At 35.7% G+C, this 15,494-nt stretch overlaps 1 protein-coding gene across 1 annotated transcript in view; it reads right to left on the reverse strand.

The window, feature by feature from the left end:
* Positions 1–6,257: 6,257 nt before the first annotated feature.
* The window catches only part of TMEM170B (transmembrane protein 170B), a 43,708-nt gene continuing 34,471 nt past the window's right edge, over positions 6,258–15,494 (reverse strand). Inside the window, exon 3 of the mRNA XM_037519223.2 lies at positions 6,258–12,331. Within this exon, the coding sequence (XP_037375120.1) occupies positions 12,201–12,331 (131 nt within the window). The 3' untranslated portion in view covers positions 6,258–12,200. The remainder of the gene's footprint in view (positions 12,332–15,494) is intronic.

Consider the following 15,494-nt stretch of genomic DNA (forward strand, 5'->3'; position numbering starts at 1 on the left):
TTTATGGGCACTGTTGTAATCTAAGTTTTGGGTTAAGCTTTTAATAGTTTCCCCAATATAGCCTCCAACACCACTGACACGTTCCTTAGGTCATGGGTGGATGTGTTTTCACTACTGATTCTGAGGTTAATCAGCACATTACTCGTTTGTTCCATCACAGCCTACAAACCTGCTGTGGACACATTACAGAAGTCCAAGGATGCCTCTAAAGCACTGCTCCCCACTCCCATCACACCAAAGTTACATGTTTTTCTTTCATCCATTTTGGACTAAAAAATAAGACTTAGATGTTTCCTTTGATTTAACAATTTTGCCTTTCAGGGTATGCATCGAAACAGTCAATGTGAGACAGGAATGTGCAAATTATGCAGTTTTATTTATGAAAGAAATAGTCCTAGATAAAAGTCTGCTAAATCTTGGAAAACTTTCAACATGGTGGCACCTTTGATACCAGCAATCGAGAGACACTGGCATGTAACTCAGGGAATCCTTAGAGGCCTTATGACATCTGTCAGAAAGGATATGTTACTGATAAAAGAACACAGGTTAGCTCCCTGGCCCCTTTCCAAAGATCTCATGTGAACCTATTTGGACCCTCCTTAAAAAGTCTTAAGCCAAAACATTGTAGCAAGAGAATCAGCCACTCATGGGTTACCCAGGAAGTGATCCATTTCCAAGGATGTCTCTTCAGGCCTCTAGGGATCACCTGAGTTCAGACAATTAGGGTGCTGTGGCATTTTCAGCATTTGTCCAAAGAGCTGCCCAAATCTCATAAAAGACCTGTTTTTAATCAGGTATAAATAGCATTGATATAAAGCATTTTGACTTTCCCCCAAAATGGAACAAATTGTGAGGATAGAAATACAAATCTGAAATGGTTTGAGTAAAAGTTGAATATTATATATTTACTCCAGATACTTGTAAAAATAAAAAAGTTAGTTTTGATCTGAACTTTCCATTCCTCCTTCATCTTGCAAAAATTCTCGAAATTAAGCAAGTTTCAAAATAAGAAATCTAAAGATTGAAGCTTAGAACTATAACTGACATGATTAAGTGTCAAGCTCATACCAGACAGTTCCTGGTGTAGAAAGTGCAAGAATAACAGACCAAGGTTGATGTCCCACAGAAAGTCTCAGCCTGCATTTAAAAGAAGATGAAAGGTGCAAATCAGTTTCCATGATGTTTGCAGAAATTGGCCTAGGGATATTAAGTCTGATGTAAGGCCCCATGTGCTCAGGTGTCAGAACAAAGAACACACAGCTCTGATACCTCCCCACCAAGTGAACACACACAGGGCTTTCAAAAGTCTTAAATCTCTCAAAATTCCTGTTCCCTCATTCCTATGTCTCCCAACCTTTACTTCTAATTCTATTTTCACATCAACCATAAAATGTGTCGTCTATCACAACTTGATGTCACCAACTGACACCAATTCCCACAAAAAAACAAGTGACAGGAGATGTGTCATTTCATGAAAATCTGTTTTGACTCTTCTCTAGTCTCTTAAATTAATTCAGTCCAGATTTTTTTTAGGATGCAAATGTATGGGTATGTTTGTCTCCATGGCTGCTACAGACCACATTGTGTAATAAGACTTGTGCTTTTAAGGTCAGAAATTCTGGAACTGAAAAGGCCAACAGCTCTCTAGGGTTGAACTATGGGCTGTCTCTGCAGAACAATAACAAAACAAGAAACCTATTTGCAACAGGATCTGGGGTGGTTGTTGACTATGTGCACAGCTGACAGGTGAGTCACAACCATCTTTTGGGAGAATTAATTTACGTTGGCTGATGTGACTTCCTCCTCTTGTACACAGTTGGTTTAGAGAATGCAAGGAATTTGCTAGCCAAGCAAGTTTATCCATTCTGTTTTCTAGCCAGACTCTTTTCCACTGAGGTATGTTTCTAACAAATTCCCTCAGCCAGTTTTGCTGCCAAAGCAGCACACGGTTCAATGGGACAGTTTAAACCTGAAAAAGCATGCTCTCTAAAAATGTACTGCATGCTGAATGAAATAAAATCTGACTCTGGCTTTGAAATAGAGGTATCTGAACTTTTAACCAAAACGTACCCTAAGGTCTAGAACTATATCATCCCCTGGTGCACATAATGCATGAGTAAAGAAGCCAGTGTGACAGAGTGTGTTCTGAGCACTCACCACATGCCATGAGATGTTATTCCCATTTACTGATGAGAAAACTGAAGATTGCAGAAGTAAAATAAGGTGGCCAAGTTCAAATACTAAATGGCAGAACAGGAATTTAAAAGCAGTGTCCTGATACAACAAGGCTGACTGGTTGTCGGTATGTTCGTTCTTATTCCAACAAATTGTTTAATTGTGTTAAAAAATGCCACTAAAATACAGACTATTAGATAAAAACAATCACTCACTAAATAAGAAACACAAATTTACAAAAAATACATAAACCAAGGTCCATATTAACAATTTGCCAAAAGTATATAATTGTGATTTTCTAATTTACAAATAAGAGCTGAACACTATATCTAAACATTCCTTGTGAGATTAAATTTGTGAGTTGTAACAAGTAGAAACTTGACTTTTCATGTTTAAATTCATCCCTTATATTTTTATCAGAAAAAAAGTTATTATTAGGCATATTCTATGGAAATCAGTCTGAAGGTAGAAATAATTAAGGTTCATAGGCAAAAGAAGCCAAGGTGACAGCAAAAGGAATAAAATAGAACCACTACACCATCTAGTGATCAAACTCTTGCTTTGCAAGAAGACAACTTGATGCAACTCTGTTTTCCAAGTCAGTCCCTAGAACTCTGAATCTGATGAATATTAATGAGAAAAAAATCATGACAAGTAATGGAAAATTAAGGCAGGCAAACAGGGACAGTGAAATGGGATAGATTTCTGTTAAGATTTCATCAGATGCCAGAAGTGAACACAGATTCTCTTAAGATCTGCTAGGTCCTGTTTACTTTTCTCTGTTCTCTAAAACTGGAGGTACTATTTTATATATTAATCACAGTTCTACTTTAAAAGAGATGATATTAAGTACCTATTCAGTAAGCCTAAGAAATTCTTCCTCCACATTCTACCTAGGACTCATTCACTATAACAAAGCTCAGTGTTAAGACCTAAGCATGGGGGCCTCTCTGGTGGTGCAAGGGATTAAGCACCGCACTATGAAGCAATCCGCAGCCTCTGCAGCACGAGTTCTATCCCTGGTGGCGAGGGAGCAACTCACATGGCATAGCAGACCTCTCCTGTCTTGCCCGCTGCTCCCCTCAATAGTGCATTTCAGTTAATCTCCTGTTCTGTTCCCCACTGTCTCTGGTGAATCCTCTCACCCCCCACATCTCTGGCCTGTACCCCAGCTCTTGTATGCATAAATAATCTTTTTTCTTTAAAAAAAAAAAAAAGACCTAAGCATCTTCAGAACATGCTTCCCTCTGGTCTTGTTATCCATAAGTGGTAATAACTCTGAAATTCAATGCACAGCTCACATCAAAATACCCCAAAATGACTTACCTATTACAAAAACATGAAAATACTACTTCAAGAACCAAAGATAATATAAAAAAAACGAAATTTTCTAATCTCAAGGTTTATATTTTGTTTTTTTCATTGTCAGGATGTACTTAATTTTGTAATTCTTTTTTTTTTTTAAAGATTCATTCATTCATTCATTCATTCATTCATTCATTCATTTATACAAGCACCAGGTACAGTCAGAAGCGTGGGAGGGTGAGAGAATTCACCAGAGCCAGAGCGGGGAGCAGAGCAGGCAGAAGGACCAAAGTACACTGCTGAGGGGAGCAGCGGGCGGCAGGAGAGGCCTGCGCGCCATGTGGGACCCTCCTCCGGTGGCCGGGGAGCAGCCGGGGATTGAACCGGTGCCGCAGAGGCCACAGGCAGCTTCGTAACCCAGGGCTCAACCGCTGCGCCACCGGGGAGGGCCCTTAATTTTGTAATTCTTATGGAAAGGAAAAGGAAAAACAAGTTCGTAATTACATAAATCTATCAGTGTATGTGGAAAAATGTTTTCTTCTATCATGCTTGCACAAAGTTAAGCTAGTTTTTATTCCAGCAGGATTTATAACACTGCGGCAGGCTCTGTCAATCTTAGGTAGGAAAATAGTTGAGTCTAGTTGGATACTTAGTACGTCCCTAACAAAAATTCAAAGCAAGCATAAATTTAACAATACAAATTCCTAATTGGTAATTTTTCAAATCCCAAAAATGCCGACTGGTCTTTGTCAATAATGAGATCTTATTTCAGGTAAGTTCACAATACCAGCATAGTATAATGGGGAAAAATACAAAGATAATATAGAGTAAGAAAACCCCAGCTCAGCACAACTATAAGTTGTTGATCTTGAGAAGTTTCTCATCTCTGAACCTCAACTGCTTCATCTGTAAAAGGGGGATAAAACACTTAACTTGAAAATTTATCCCAAGTGTTAAAGAATACAAAGGGAATAGCTAAGAGATAATAAATAGTAAATACTAGCCATTTATTTTTAAAAGTGGCAACATGATGTTTAAAATCAGTAATTTAGAAATAGCTGCCTATGTGGTCTAGGATGATCCAAGGTAAAATTATAAACTAGGCAAAGTCTATTTTTTGTATGTCTTATTATCTCTTTAGCATCACCTTCAAAATCCATAAGTAATATTGGCTCAGAAAAACTGATAAAAGGGTGACAGAAAACATTTGAGTCTACAGTGAATGAGCTGAAAGATTTCCTCAAGAATAAAACACTTCATAAAGCTTTTAAAGACAGGTTTATTTATATATAAGTGCATGAAATTGAATACAGAAACTTTATTAAAATACTGTATATTACAAACTTTTAATCTAATAAATTTTGTGTAATGACACTGAAATGCTGGATTCACTTTTAACAGTTATTTTGTGTGTATCAGTAAAGAGCTCGCCCTGTATGTTACAAAGAGGAGAGACACATGTGGACCTCAGAAATGGCCCAGTGATTAGACAGTGGATGGTTTTAATTGTGCATCATTTTTTTTTAAAGCAACAAGTTGGAACCTAGATCTTGTCCTTGCAGATCAACTTTCTATAATCAAAAATAACTTGCATGTTTATTGCTGCCCTTTGAAAACAGTAGGTGGAAAAAATAAAATAAAGATTTTGGTTTCTAAGGCTAACCTGATGGTTACCACAATTAAAATAATTAAAATTCACTGCAAAATTTGTGTTCTCCAGGAAATTATGCTATATACACAATGAGATTTGTACATGAATTAGGAAATTAAAAAATTGCTTATATAAAATTAAAAATCAATAGTATACAATATTTACAGCTTGTTAGGTATCATACATAAACATAGTTTTTAAAATAATCCTTCAAAATTAAACTGTATTATGTAAACATGCAGTACACATACTCATACAGTGTAGTTTATAGTCTTAACAGAAGGGGGGGAATCATGTTCACATAATGTAGGGTACTTCATCATATATGCCTTTGTTTCTGTGCATTACCCTCCAACATTTATTCTTCCTGTCTTTAAACTTCACAGTACATTAAGTATTTCTATAGTAAAAATAAATCCCTGATGGTAAACATATTTCTAAAGGTTACATAAAGTGTCTGCCCTTATACTACAATATAAAACTAACACTGTTCACACTTGAATCTCTAGTTTACAAAAAATTAATTTTTTTTAAATCCCACATGTAACTATCTTGACTACCTTTTTCACCACTTCAAACTAACTTGGAAAAAGAAGAGAGACAAATACCACATCATGAAAATGTTCTGAAAGTAGTTGTCATCTATCATAGTCAATAGTAAAACAAGTGAATTTTATTAAACCAAAAGTTAATTCAATTACACTGCTCCTAAACGCTGAACTACCAATGCCGGATCTTTCTAAATTCACTTTGCAAAAGTATCTTAACTTCCAAGGCACTAAGGCATCATTTAGTGTTTAGAAACTGTACTGTAGTTTACTAAATGATTCATCAGTGGTCTGACAGTTAATACAATTTGAAAATGAGCCTTTTAATACCTATCATAAACTATATTCTTACTATTTAAATAAAGACATTTTAATTAAGATAGAATTGATCCCCTCATCCTAGAATGGACTAGAGTCAGAGGTTAATACTTTATGGCAAATCACATGAATTTTACCAAGTATATGAGCAAAATGAAAAATACTGTAGAATTTCTTATGCTCATCTTGGTATGTAGAGCTTATGTCTCCCCTCCCCCTGAGTGTGTGTGTGTGTGTGTGTGTGTGTGTGTGTGTGGGCAGAGGGCTACAATTTTAATAAATTTCTCCATCATAAATGCATCTGATATCACAGATACTAAGAAAGTGTCAACCATGAGACCTTCCACTAATCCAGTACTGAAAGAAAGTCATTTTTATTATTATTCAAACAAGTGCCTCTATTTTGCTTTCTACAGAGAAAACTTTAAAATGTTCTTTCCCAAAGATATTTAGTGATGATGTGCAAATACTTCAATTTAAAAACAAAGGAAACATTTCATCAGCAGTACTATCAAGTTAACATTCATTTATATAGGGTTTTTAAAAAAAGTGACAATTTTCTTTTGAAATGATCAGTTACGTTGATTTTGTATTTGCCACAATACATACTATCGTTTCTCTTTCTATATATTTATGTTACACTGCTGCTTTCCAGTCTCAGTTACATACATAAATACATTCCTCAAAAGGGCACAGTCATCTTATCATTGAGAGGAGATATATAATGGCATGGGATATAATTTTTTAAAAATGAGGTTCATGCTTTCTTGACTTGCCTATAGTATTTTTCCGTAAGATTATAACTGTATAACCATAAGGTATTAAGAATATTCTCCTCTAAGCCAGCACTTCTAGCAACAAGCTGCACATATGTTTAAACTATAATATGGCATCTATATGGAAGGAGAGAGAAATTTTTTAGAAACTGTTAAATTAGTTCTTAAAATCAAGAAAGGGTTATTTTATAAATTCAATATGTGTGCAATGAATGTGAAGAATGTAAAAATGAGTCCCCTAGACTCAGGGGAGGACATGGTTACAGTTCACAGCTCAGCTCACTCAGAAATTTGGGGAATTTCCACTAAATTAATGAAGTATACTAACTGGTACATCTCCGTATTTCTTGAAAATTATATAATAAGAATTGCTTCCTCCAAACAAATTCACTGATATATTTTTAGATAACTAATTCAGCAACCTCCTCAAAAAATATTGTATTGCCTACACTGAACAGAGAAACTTAAGTTAGAAGAGCAAACCTACCACCACCACCACCACCACACATACACACACACGCACACACACACACAGAATAATAAAATTTCAAAATGCTTTGTGGTAAGTCTCACTATATACAGAAACACAGAATTTTATAAACATGCAGTACACATTTTCATACAATGTGGTTTTATAGTCTCAACAAAAGGGGGAAATTAAATTCACACAATGTAATATGCATTTGTTTTGTGTGTTACTCCTACACATTTCTTTCCGTCTTTAAACTTCCCTCTGCTACGAAATGCTATCACCAGTTTGAAAATTTGTTCTCATCTTTAATCAAAAATGTCCTCTTTATGTTGGAGGGTCTCCCTCCAAGATGTCACAAAAAGGTCTAACATCAAAGGAACTTATCAGACCATTTAATTACTAGTCAAGTTTAACCACTGAAATTCTCACCTGTGATTTATATTAAAAGAAACAGCAATTTACCCAGTTACTCAGGAAATATTGCTAAATTTCTCCAAGTCTAGGCTGACTAGAATTTCCTCAGTAACGTTTGACATTCCTCACATCTTAAAAAGAAAACAATGGTTCTGTGAAAAGATTCTGATGAAGACTTTCTAAGAGAAATGTGTAATGGCAAGAGTGAAGTAGTATTTTTAATAGTATTAGCATCTTGTTACTTCTTGAATGGTAAAATGTACAAATTCATAGTAAGTATTTCTTTTTAAGTTAAAAACCCATATCAACAACTACTAGCACTTATGCAACTTTGGTCCATCGAAGCAAGGACTTGGTAGATACTGAAGCGTGGATCTTTCCTCCTATAGGATCGACACTAAATACCCAAAGGGGTAGGAAAAGACCAGTGGGGTGGAAGAGAGGTGGACAGATAGAGAGGACACTTTTCCATCCCTAGAACAAGGATAGTAAAGGCGCCATCTAACAGAGATTTAATGGATGTTGGCTGAATGAATCCAAGGAAAGTAAGGATAGGATAAAGGAGGAAATGCTGGCTGACTCTACATGTTTCTTTAACTGGCGTAAACACAAGCTGTAATCGAATCCTGCTTGCTCTGGACATTTACACCACCACCAGTTCCCAAAAGTGCTCTTAGATAAGTATCTACTAAGAGACTGGGTAAAGGAAACTAGGTCTTAAGAGAATTTTTTTAGTTTCCTTCTTAAAATATATGTAGGGAAAATGTGGACAAGGAAGAGGTACATTTTATAAAACACATTTAATTGGATTTTTAAATGTAATTTAAAAAATACTAATGATGATTGATTACTATCAAAATACACTGCTTTGCCATTCTTAAGCAAAAAGTTGAGAAGTTATAGGTCTGGATTCAAATCTATGTCATTTGTTTAGATTCTAGCATATTCTTCACTATGTCATGGCATTGATATCTCAGTTACTGAAGTTCCATTTGCTGGATAAACGGGGGGAAATCTGAACTGGGGGGCAGAAAAACAGGACTTCAACTCTCAACTTGGGAGAAAAATGTTGTCCTAATCTTTTTAGTAAAATCACCTTGGTAGCTCTTGGGGAATCAGGGCAGTCATTCTTTGTACTTAGTACAGAAAATATACATACAAATCCCTGACATAGCAGATCCAACAAAAATGTCTAGAGAATTGAATTAGTTGGTGTCAGCTTGGGCATATTAACACAGCAGCCCCACTCTCTTCATTTTAATTAGAGGTTCTCTAAAGACCTTTTCCAACATGATTTCATTTTAAGTTACCAGTTCCTTATAGCACAAGTACATAACATACAGGGAAGCACATTTCTTTATTTCTCACTTAAAGTACAAACAAAATGTTTACATTTTTAAGTGGTTTTGGAAATGTATGCTCAAATACTAAGAAAGTACATTGAATTATAAACTTAACACTGTTGGTAAGATTTAAAGTAAGAATAATTAAACTGCAAGTACTGAAGGGAGACACCACTCAGGACCTTCCTTTTTCCAAGCAACCCATGGAATCATTCATGTGGGGCAGATTACCTGCACTTCCTTCACTTAGTGGTTTTAAGCATTATTTGCAGTTTAGATTGAGGCCCTCTGACTAACTTGGATCTACAGACATTTCTAACTGGGATGTTAAGTAATAGTGTGGGTACATGCGAATCTCTTCTTTGGGGAACTGATTACACTGTCAGCAATATTTTACTAAACACATTTCTTTTAAATAAAGGAATTTAAACTACAGAGGATATCCCCATTCCTTCCTGCATTTATCCCACTCAAAAAAATTAATTGCTGTATCACATTTTAAAAGGTATAACCCAAATATAACAAGGGTTTTTGCCGTATCATAAACAAGAGTCTCCAGCAGTGTTAAACCAAGAACAATTTCCCAAAATTCACAAATCTCAAACATCCCCAAAACTCTTTAAAAGATCATTCAAATGAACAAATGCATCAAATTCTCCACCGGAACATGAAAAGTCATTGAACAAAAGCTTTCCAATTAGACTGTATTCATATATAGCAGCTTTATATATGTATATAGTGATATATACACGTGTGTATATCATTAAACGTTTCTTCGCTATAGGAAAACCACTAACTTTAAAAATCTCAGCGTAGAAAGAGCTATTAAGACAATTTTTATCAATTCATACTATTCCACTGAATTTCAAGACATCAAAACAGTGGTAGTTGCACAAAATCCCAATGGAAATAATTGAAAACAGCAAAGAAATAAAATATTCCCCAAATGTTAAAAGTGTACACACACACACACACACACACACACACACACACACACTTCATAATGTAAAGCAACTTGATAATGAGATAAATGCAGGATATCCTACAAATTAATTATTAACCATCCAATTATACTTCCATTCTAGAGTAAAAACAGGAGTTTAAATCTCTTTGGTCCATGCATTCATATATTTATAATGTATCAAAGCTTTTTTCTGGTTAATTTTGGATTCTGAATCATATGCTCTACATTACCCTACCATGACAACTTTCTTAACTCATAAAATAACCATATGCTAAAATAAATAAATATTATATTCATAAGTCTGAAACAATTTCAACATGCTATTGGTAATTCCTCTCAAAGAACAGGAACACTTCAAATTACTGATAGAATAGTCAATCAAGCAAGGTAAAGAAGCACAGCTCAAATCTAACAGCAAAGGAGAAATTAAATTGACTTGGAAAAGTTATGACTAAATTTAATTTGGGAACACATCAGGAATATAAAGAACACATGAAAATAATTACAAGCTTGTGTATAATAAAAAGAATCAATCGTAAGATTTACTTCAAAGATCTCTAAGAATACATAGTTGTTTAGTGTTTGTTTGTTTTTTTTAAATAAATTTCCAAGTCACAGCCTTAGTAAACCCCGCACATTGGCTTTCATGCCATCAACTCCACAGTGTTAAGTTTTTGATATATTCAACTTTTAAATTTGAATGGAACCTAATAGAAACCTATTTTTTAACCAAATCAAGTTGTAAAACGGTGAGGTTAGAGTGCGTAATATTAGTTTGTGAACTGACCTTAACTTCATATTGTCATCAGTTGCTTTTCTTTTAAATTACCACATATATAATTATACTAGGAATCTTAAAAATCTCAGTAGGAGGCAAATTCAACCAGGTTCTGTTCTCCTTACTTCCTGTACTCTTAAAAAGTTATATAGTCAAATTTCTTAAAATTTTTATACTAAAGACATTTTTCATTTCTAATAAATGTCAATATAGATTCTAGTAAACTTAAATAACAGCATAAATAACTGAACAACTTAATCACTCCAACATATGGTCAGAACTGTATTGATATGCTCGGATTAACTGCCACATTTTAGAATTTACTATATTCCCCAATTTTTACTTAGCAAAATTATGTTGTTAGCACATATCCAAAGTATGAGAGTTTATACTCTTCCTAATATAACTTACTTGTTACTTATCTACAAATGAGGCTTTTGTTTTCACAGCCTAATTTAGGCCACTCTTTAAATATATTTAATACTCCATAATGAAAGATTGTTTACATTTTGTCAAAAATTAAGGTGTACCCAACAAGTAGAATAATCCCACTGAGATACTAGTTATAAAGAGGTTTTCTCCATGAGATACATGGCAAAATCTTTCTTCAGAAGGGTCAAAGAATGCAACATGCATTTCAGACTTCTTTCCTTACAAAATTTATAAGAAATTTTCAAATGATATTTTTATGACACACAAACTACAACCAATGTGTGTGACCAATACAATTCTGAATTCATATCAACAGAATATTCATGTAGGAGGGAAACTATTCAGAGTATTATTTAAGTGAGTGAAAAGGATGCTCCCTATAGATCTACTTTAAGTTCTTAAAAGATTTTAACTAGTTTTCCGCTAAGTATATTTTCAACATAAATTAAATAACAATAATGCCTTAAACATATTAAAGCCCTAAATTCCATAAACATTCAACATTAAAAATCAAATAATTTATCTCATATTAAATGATTGGGTATTCAGCACTCATACAGGATTTAGCATTACAAAACAAAAATCTCACTACATTACCTGAATTCATGTCAAATATGTTCACAGCACTCATCTAACATCTACACTTGCAAATTGTCGCATGATCAATGTTAAAAAAAAAAGTTTGGCACATATATCAATTCCTCAAAACGTCCTGTAACTTAACACAACACTGTTAAGAACGATGATTCAACACCAATGTTAACCTGATTGGCAGCTAAACAAGGTGCTTTTCTTGTAGCTTCACATAGCATATTGCGCCTTGCCTGGGACGGAGGCACGTAAGGTGCAGTGGTGTAGTGCAATCACTTGAACACCAGAGGGCAATCTTTCCACACAGCTCAGGGCCTGTTCTTTAGACCTGCTCCTTCCACTTTTCTTGTACAACTTCATCTCCTATTTGTTAACAACGCCATTTCCAGAGAATCTGTTTCCTTATATGAAGAAAGACATTTCCACAGAAACCTCAAAGTGTAGCAAGGATCCTTGAAAAAGAGATGATTAATGTCAGAACTGTCTGTCCAACACCCCACACCAGGGCTTCCAAAGGGGCCATGTTCTTCCCTGCTACTCTGTAGATGCCAGCAACTGCTGCACCTAGGTGAGAAAAGAGAGACAAAGTAACACACCCAGTCATTTATAACACACCGCACTGTTGTAATGTATCATTTCTTCTCATTTTATCAAAATAGAATGTCATCGAACAATCCCATTTTATAAATTTTCTATGAAAGAACTTCTGTATTACTGGTTATACTTTATCATACCACATTTACCCACCTAATTGAAAAACGGGCTGTTTATTCAACTGAACAATATTTATTGTATATGCTGCTTACTTGACACAAATATATTTCTAAAAAATGAGTAATTCATTATTGTCATCTCTTACCTGGGCACTGGATTGGCCAGACTGCATCAGCATTTTTATAGAAATACAACACAATATACTGATAATTACAGAAAGTCACACAATTTAATGTAATTTCTAAATTATTCAAGAGAATTTAATATTAAAGAAACTTCTTTCAGGAAAATAAATGCTTAGATGTCATAAAATAGCAGGCTAATTCACTCACAATCGACCATATAAAATAATTTAAGCTTTTTAATGTATCATAGAACTATAAAGTTATTTGGAGACTAATATCTTAACATCTAATAAAAATGGAAGATGAGGGGCCTCCCCGGTGGCGAAGCGGGTTGAGTGCCGCACTGTGAAGCTGTCCGCAGCCTCTGCAGCGCCAGTTCGATTCCTGGCCAGCCAGGGAGAAACCCACATAGCGTGGCAGACCTCTCCTGCTTCGCCCCGTCTGCCTGTTCTGCTCCCCGCTCTCTCTGGTGAATTCTCTCACCCTCCCGCACTTTTAACCTGTACCCCAGTTTGTGTATAAATAAATAAAATCTTTTTTAAAAAATGGAAGATGAACATGACATCTATTTAGGAAACTTTTTTAGACAATACACACTTGCGAGAATGAGACAATCTCAGAGTTACAAGGCACCTCAGAGCCCATCTGATTAACACAGTATGGTGTGGTATCTAATGACTGATTTTAAAAGTACACTAAGAAATCATAAAGGAGAAAATATTTAAATTATATTTTGCCTTCTCACAGATTGCAATGTCCTTACAACTATTTCTTTTTTTTTTTTCCTTTTATTTATACAAGCACTGGGTACAGGCAGAAGCGTGGGAGGGTGACAGAACTCACCAGAGCCTGAGGGGAGAGCAGAGCAGGCAGACTGACAAGATACACTGCTGCGGAGAGCAGCAGGTGGCAGGAGAGGTCGTGGCGCCATGTGGGACCATTGCTGGTGGCCGGGGATCGAACTGGCGCTGCAGAGGCTGCGGGCAGCTTTGCAGCCCAGCGCTCAACCGCTGTACCACCGGGGAGGTCCTACAACTATTTCTACAGAAAAAAAGTATCTATATATCCTAGAATGGCGAAAAGAAGTGAGTAAGAACAGAAGGAAATTATTAAAAGACACTGAATTGACAGTTATTGAAGATAGAAATCTATTCATAAAAAAATAGCAAAAAGGGTCTCCTCTGTTGGCACAAGCGGTTGAGCGCTGTGCTTTGAAGCTGTCTGCAGCCTCTGCAGCGCCAGATGATCCCGGCTGGCCGGCAATGAGGGTCCCACATGGCACGGCAGACCTCTCCTGTTGAGCCCACTGCTCCCCTAGCAGTGTATTTCATCAGTCTGCCTGTTCTGTTCCCGGCTCTCTCTGGTGAATCCTCTCACCCTCCCACAGCATCTGGCCTGTACCCCAGCTCTTGTATAAAATAAATAAATACATCTTTTAAAAAAATAGCAAAGAATTCTTATTTAAATAGTTTACTTCAAATTTCCCAAATAAAAAGAATAGTATTCTTCTATAAGAGACCTACATGGGAATAGCAAATTACGAACCTAAGCCAAGGACTTTCGTATTTGAAGAAGGAATTTAAATATACAGTATTTTTACTGAATACTATGTATCTTGCTAGGTAACTTGGTAACTTACAAATAATACCTTATTTCAATATCATACCACCCTGAATATTACAATCTAATTTAAAGGTGAAAAAACGGAAGTTCAGAGGTTCATTTAGAGCACAAGGGAATACAAGAAGTATTAGAATTGGAATTTCAGGGCCTCCCCGGTGGCGCAGCGGTTGAGCGCTGGGTTGCGAAGCTGCCCACAGCCTCTGCAGCGCCGGTTCAATCCCCAGCTGCTCCCCCGCCACCGGAGGAGGGTCCCACGAGGCATGCAGACCTCTCCTGCCACCCGCTGCTCCCCTCAGCAGTGTACATCGGTCCTTCTGCCTGCTCTGCTCCCGGCTCTGGCTCTGGTGAATTCTCTCACCCTCCCACGCTTCTGACTGTACCCAGTGCTTGTATAAATAAATGAATAATAAATAAATAAATAAATAAATAAATAAATCTTAAAAAAAAAAAAAGAATTGGAATTCCAGTCCAATTAGTTGGGCTAACTGGATAAATCTGAATGTCGTTCTATCAAGAACAAGGAATTCAGAAGATAATAACTGATAACCATCTCAATATTATGTAAATATTGAGAGTGGCACCAACACACTCTTAAGTAATGAACTTTACTAATAAAATTGGTCATATCAATTTTAGGACTGGATGACATATATAAATCTTTTTTCAAAGAACTTACGCCCTTTTTTGTTTTTAGAAATTATGTTAAAATAAACCTGACAAGTACTCTGTTTTTTTTAACCCTAGATTTCCCATAACCAACTTCAATTTTATAAAACATGTATTTGACTTCCATCTCTCCAGCACTAACTTTTCAAAAGTCAAGAAGTGAAAAATCAAAGCAATTACTAGCCCGGGCTGCCTTGGAAATAACAAATCTGTCAATTTAAATATCAGATTTGCATTTAAATGCCCTAGCTCTGGAGCTAGATTCTGATCAAAATCCAAGTTCCACTACTTACCCAGCTGTTACCCTAAGCAACCACTTACCCTCTCTGTACACTATACGTCCTCAACTATAAAATGGGTTAGTGTGAAAATTAAAAGATAATACTTGGTAAGTAGTGTCTAGTCCTGATATGTACTCTAAATTTTGGTTAGTTGTTCTCATAATAAAGGTATTCACCATTCAATAAATGGTGCTGAAATAACTGGTAGCCATTTGGGGAAAAAAATAAATCTAGGTCCCTACTTCACACTATTCCCCCCAAAATTTTCATCTGTGTCAAAGAACTAAATATTAAAAAATAAAATTATAAGGGTGCTTT

This window comes from Talpa occidentalis, unplaced genomic scaffold, assembly GCF_014898055.3.
Source record: "Talpa occidentalis isolate TD23 unplaced genomic scaffold, MPIMG_talOcc4v2.1 talOcc4.2, whole genome shotgun sequence".
NCBI lineage: Eukaryota > Metazoa > Chordata > Mammalia > Eulipotyphla > Talpidae > Talpa > Talpa occidentalis.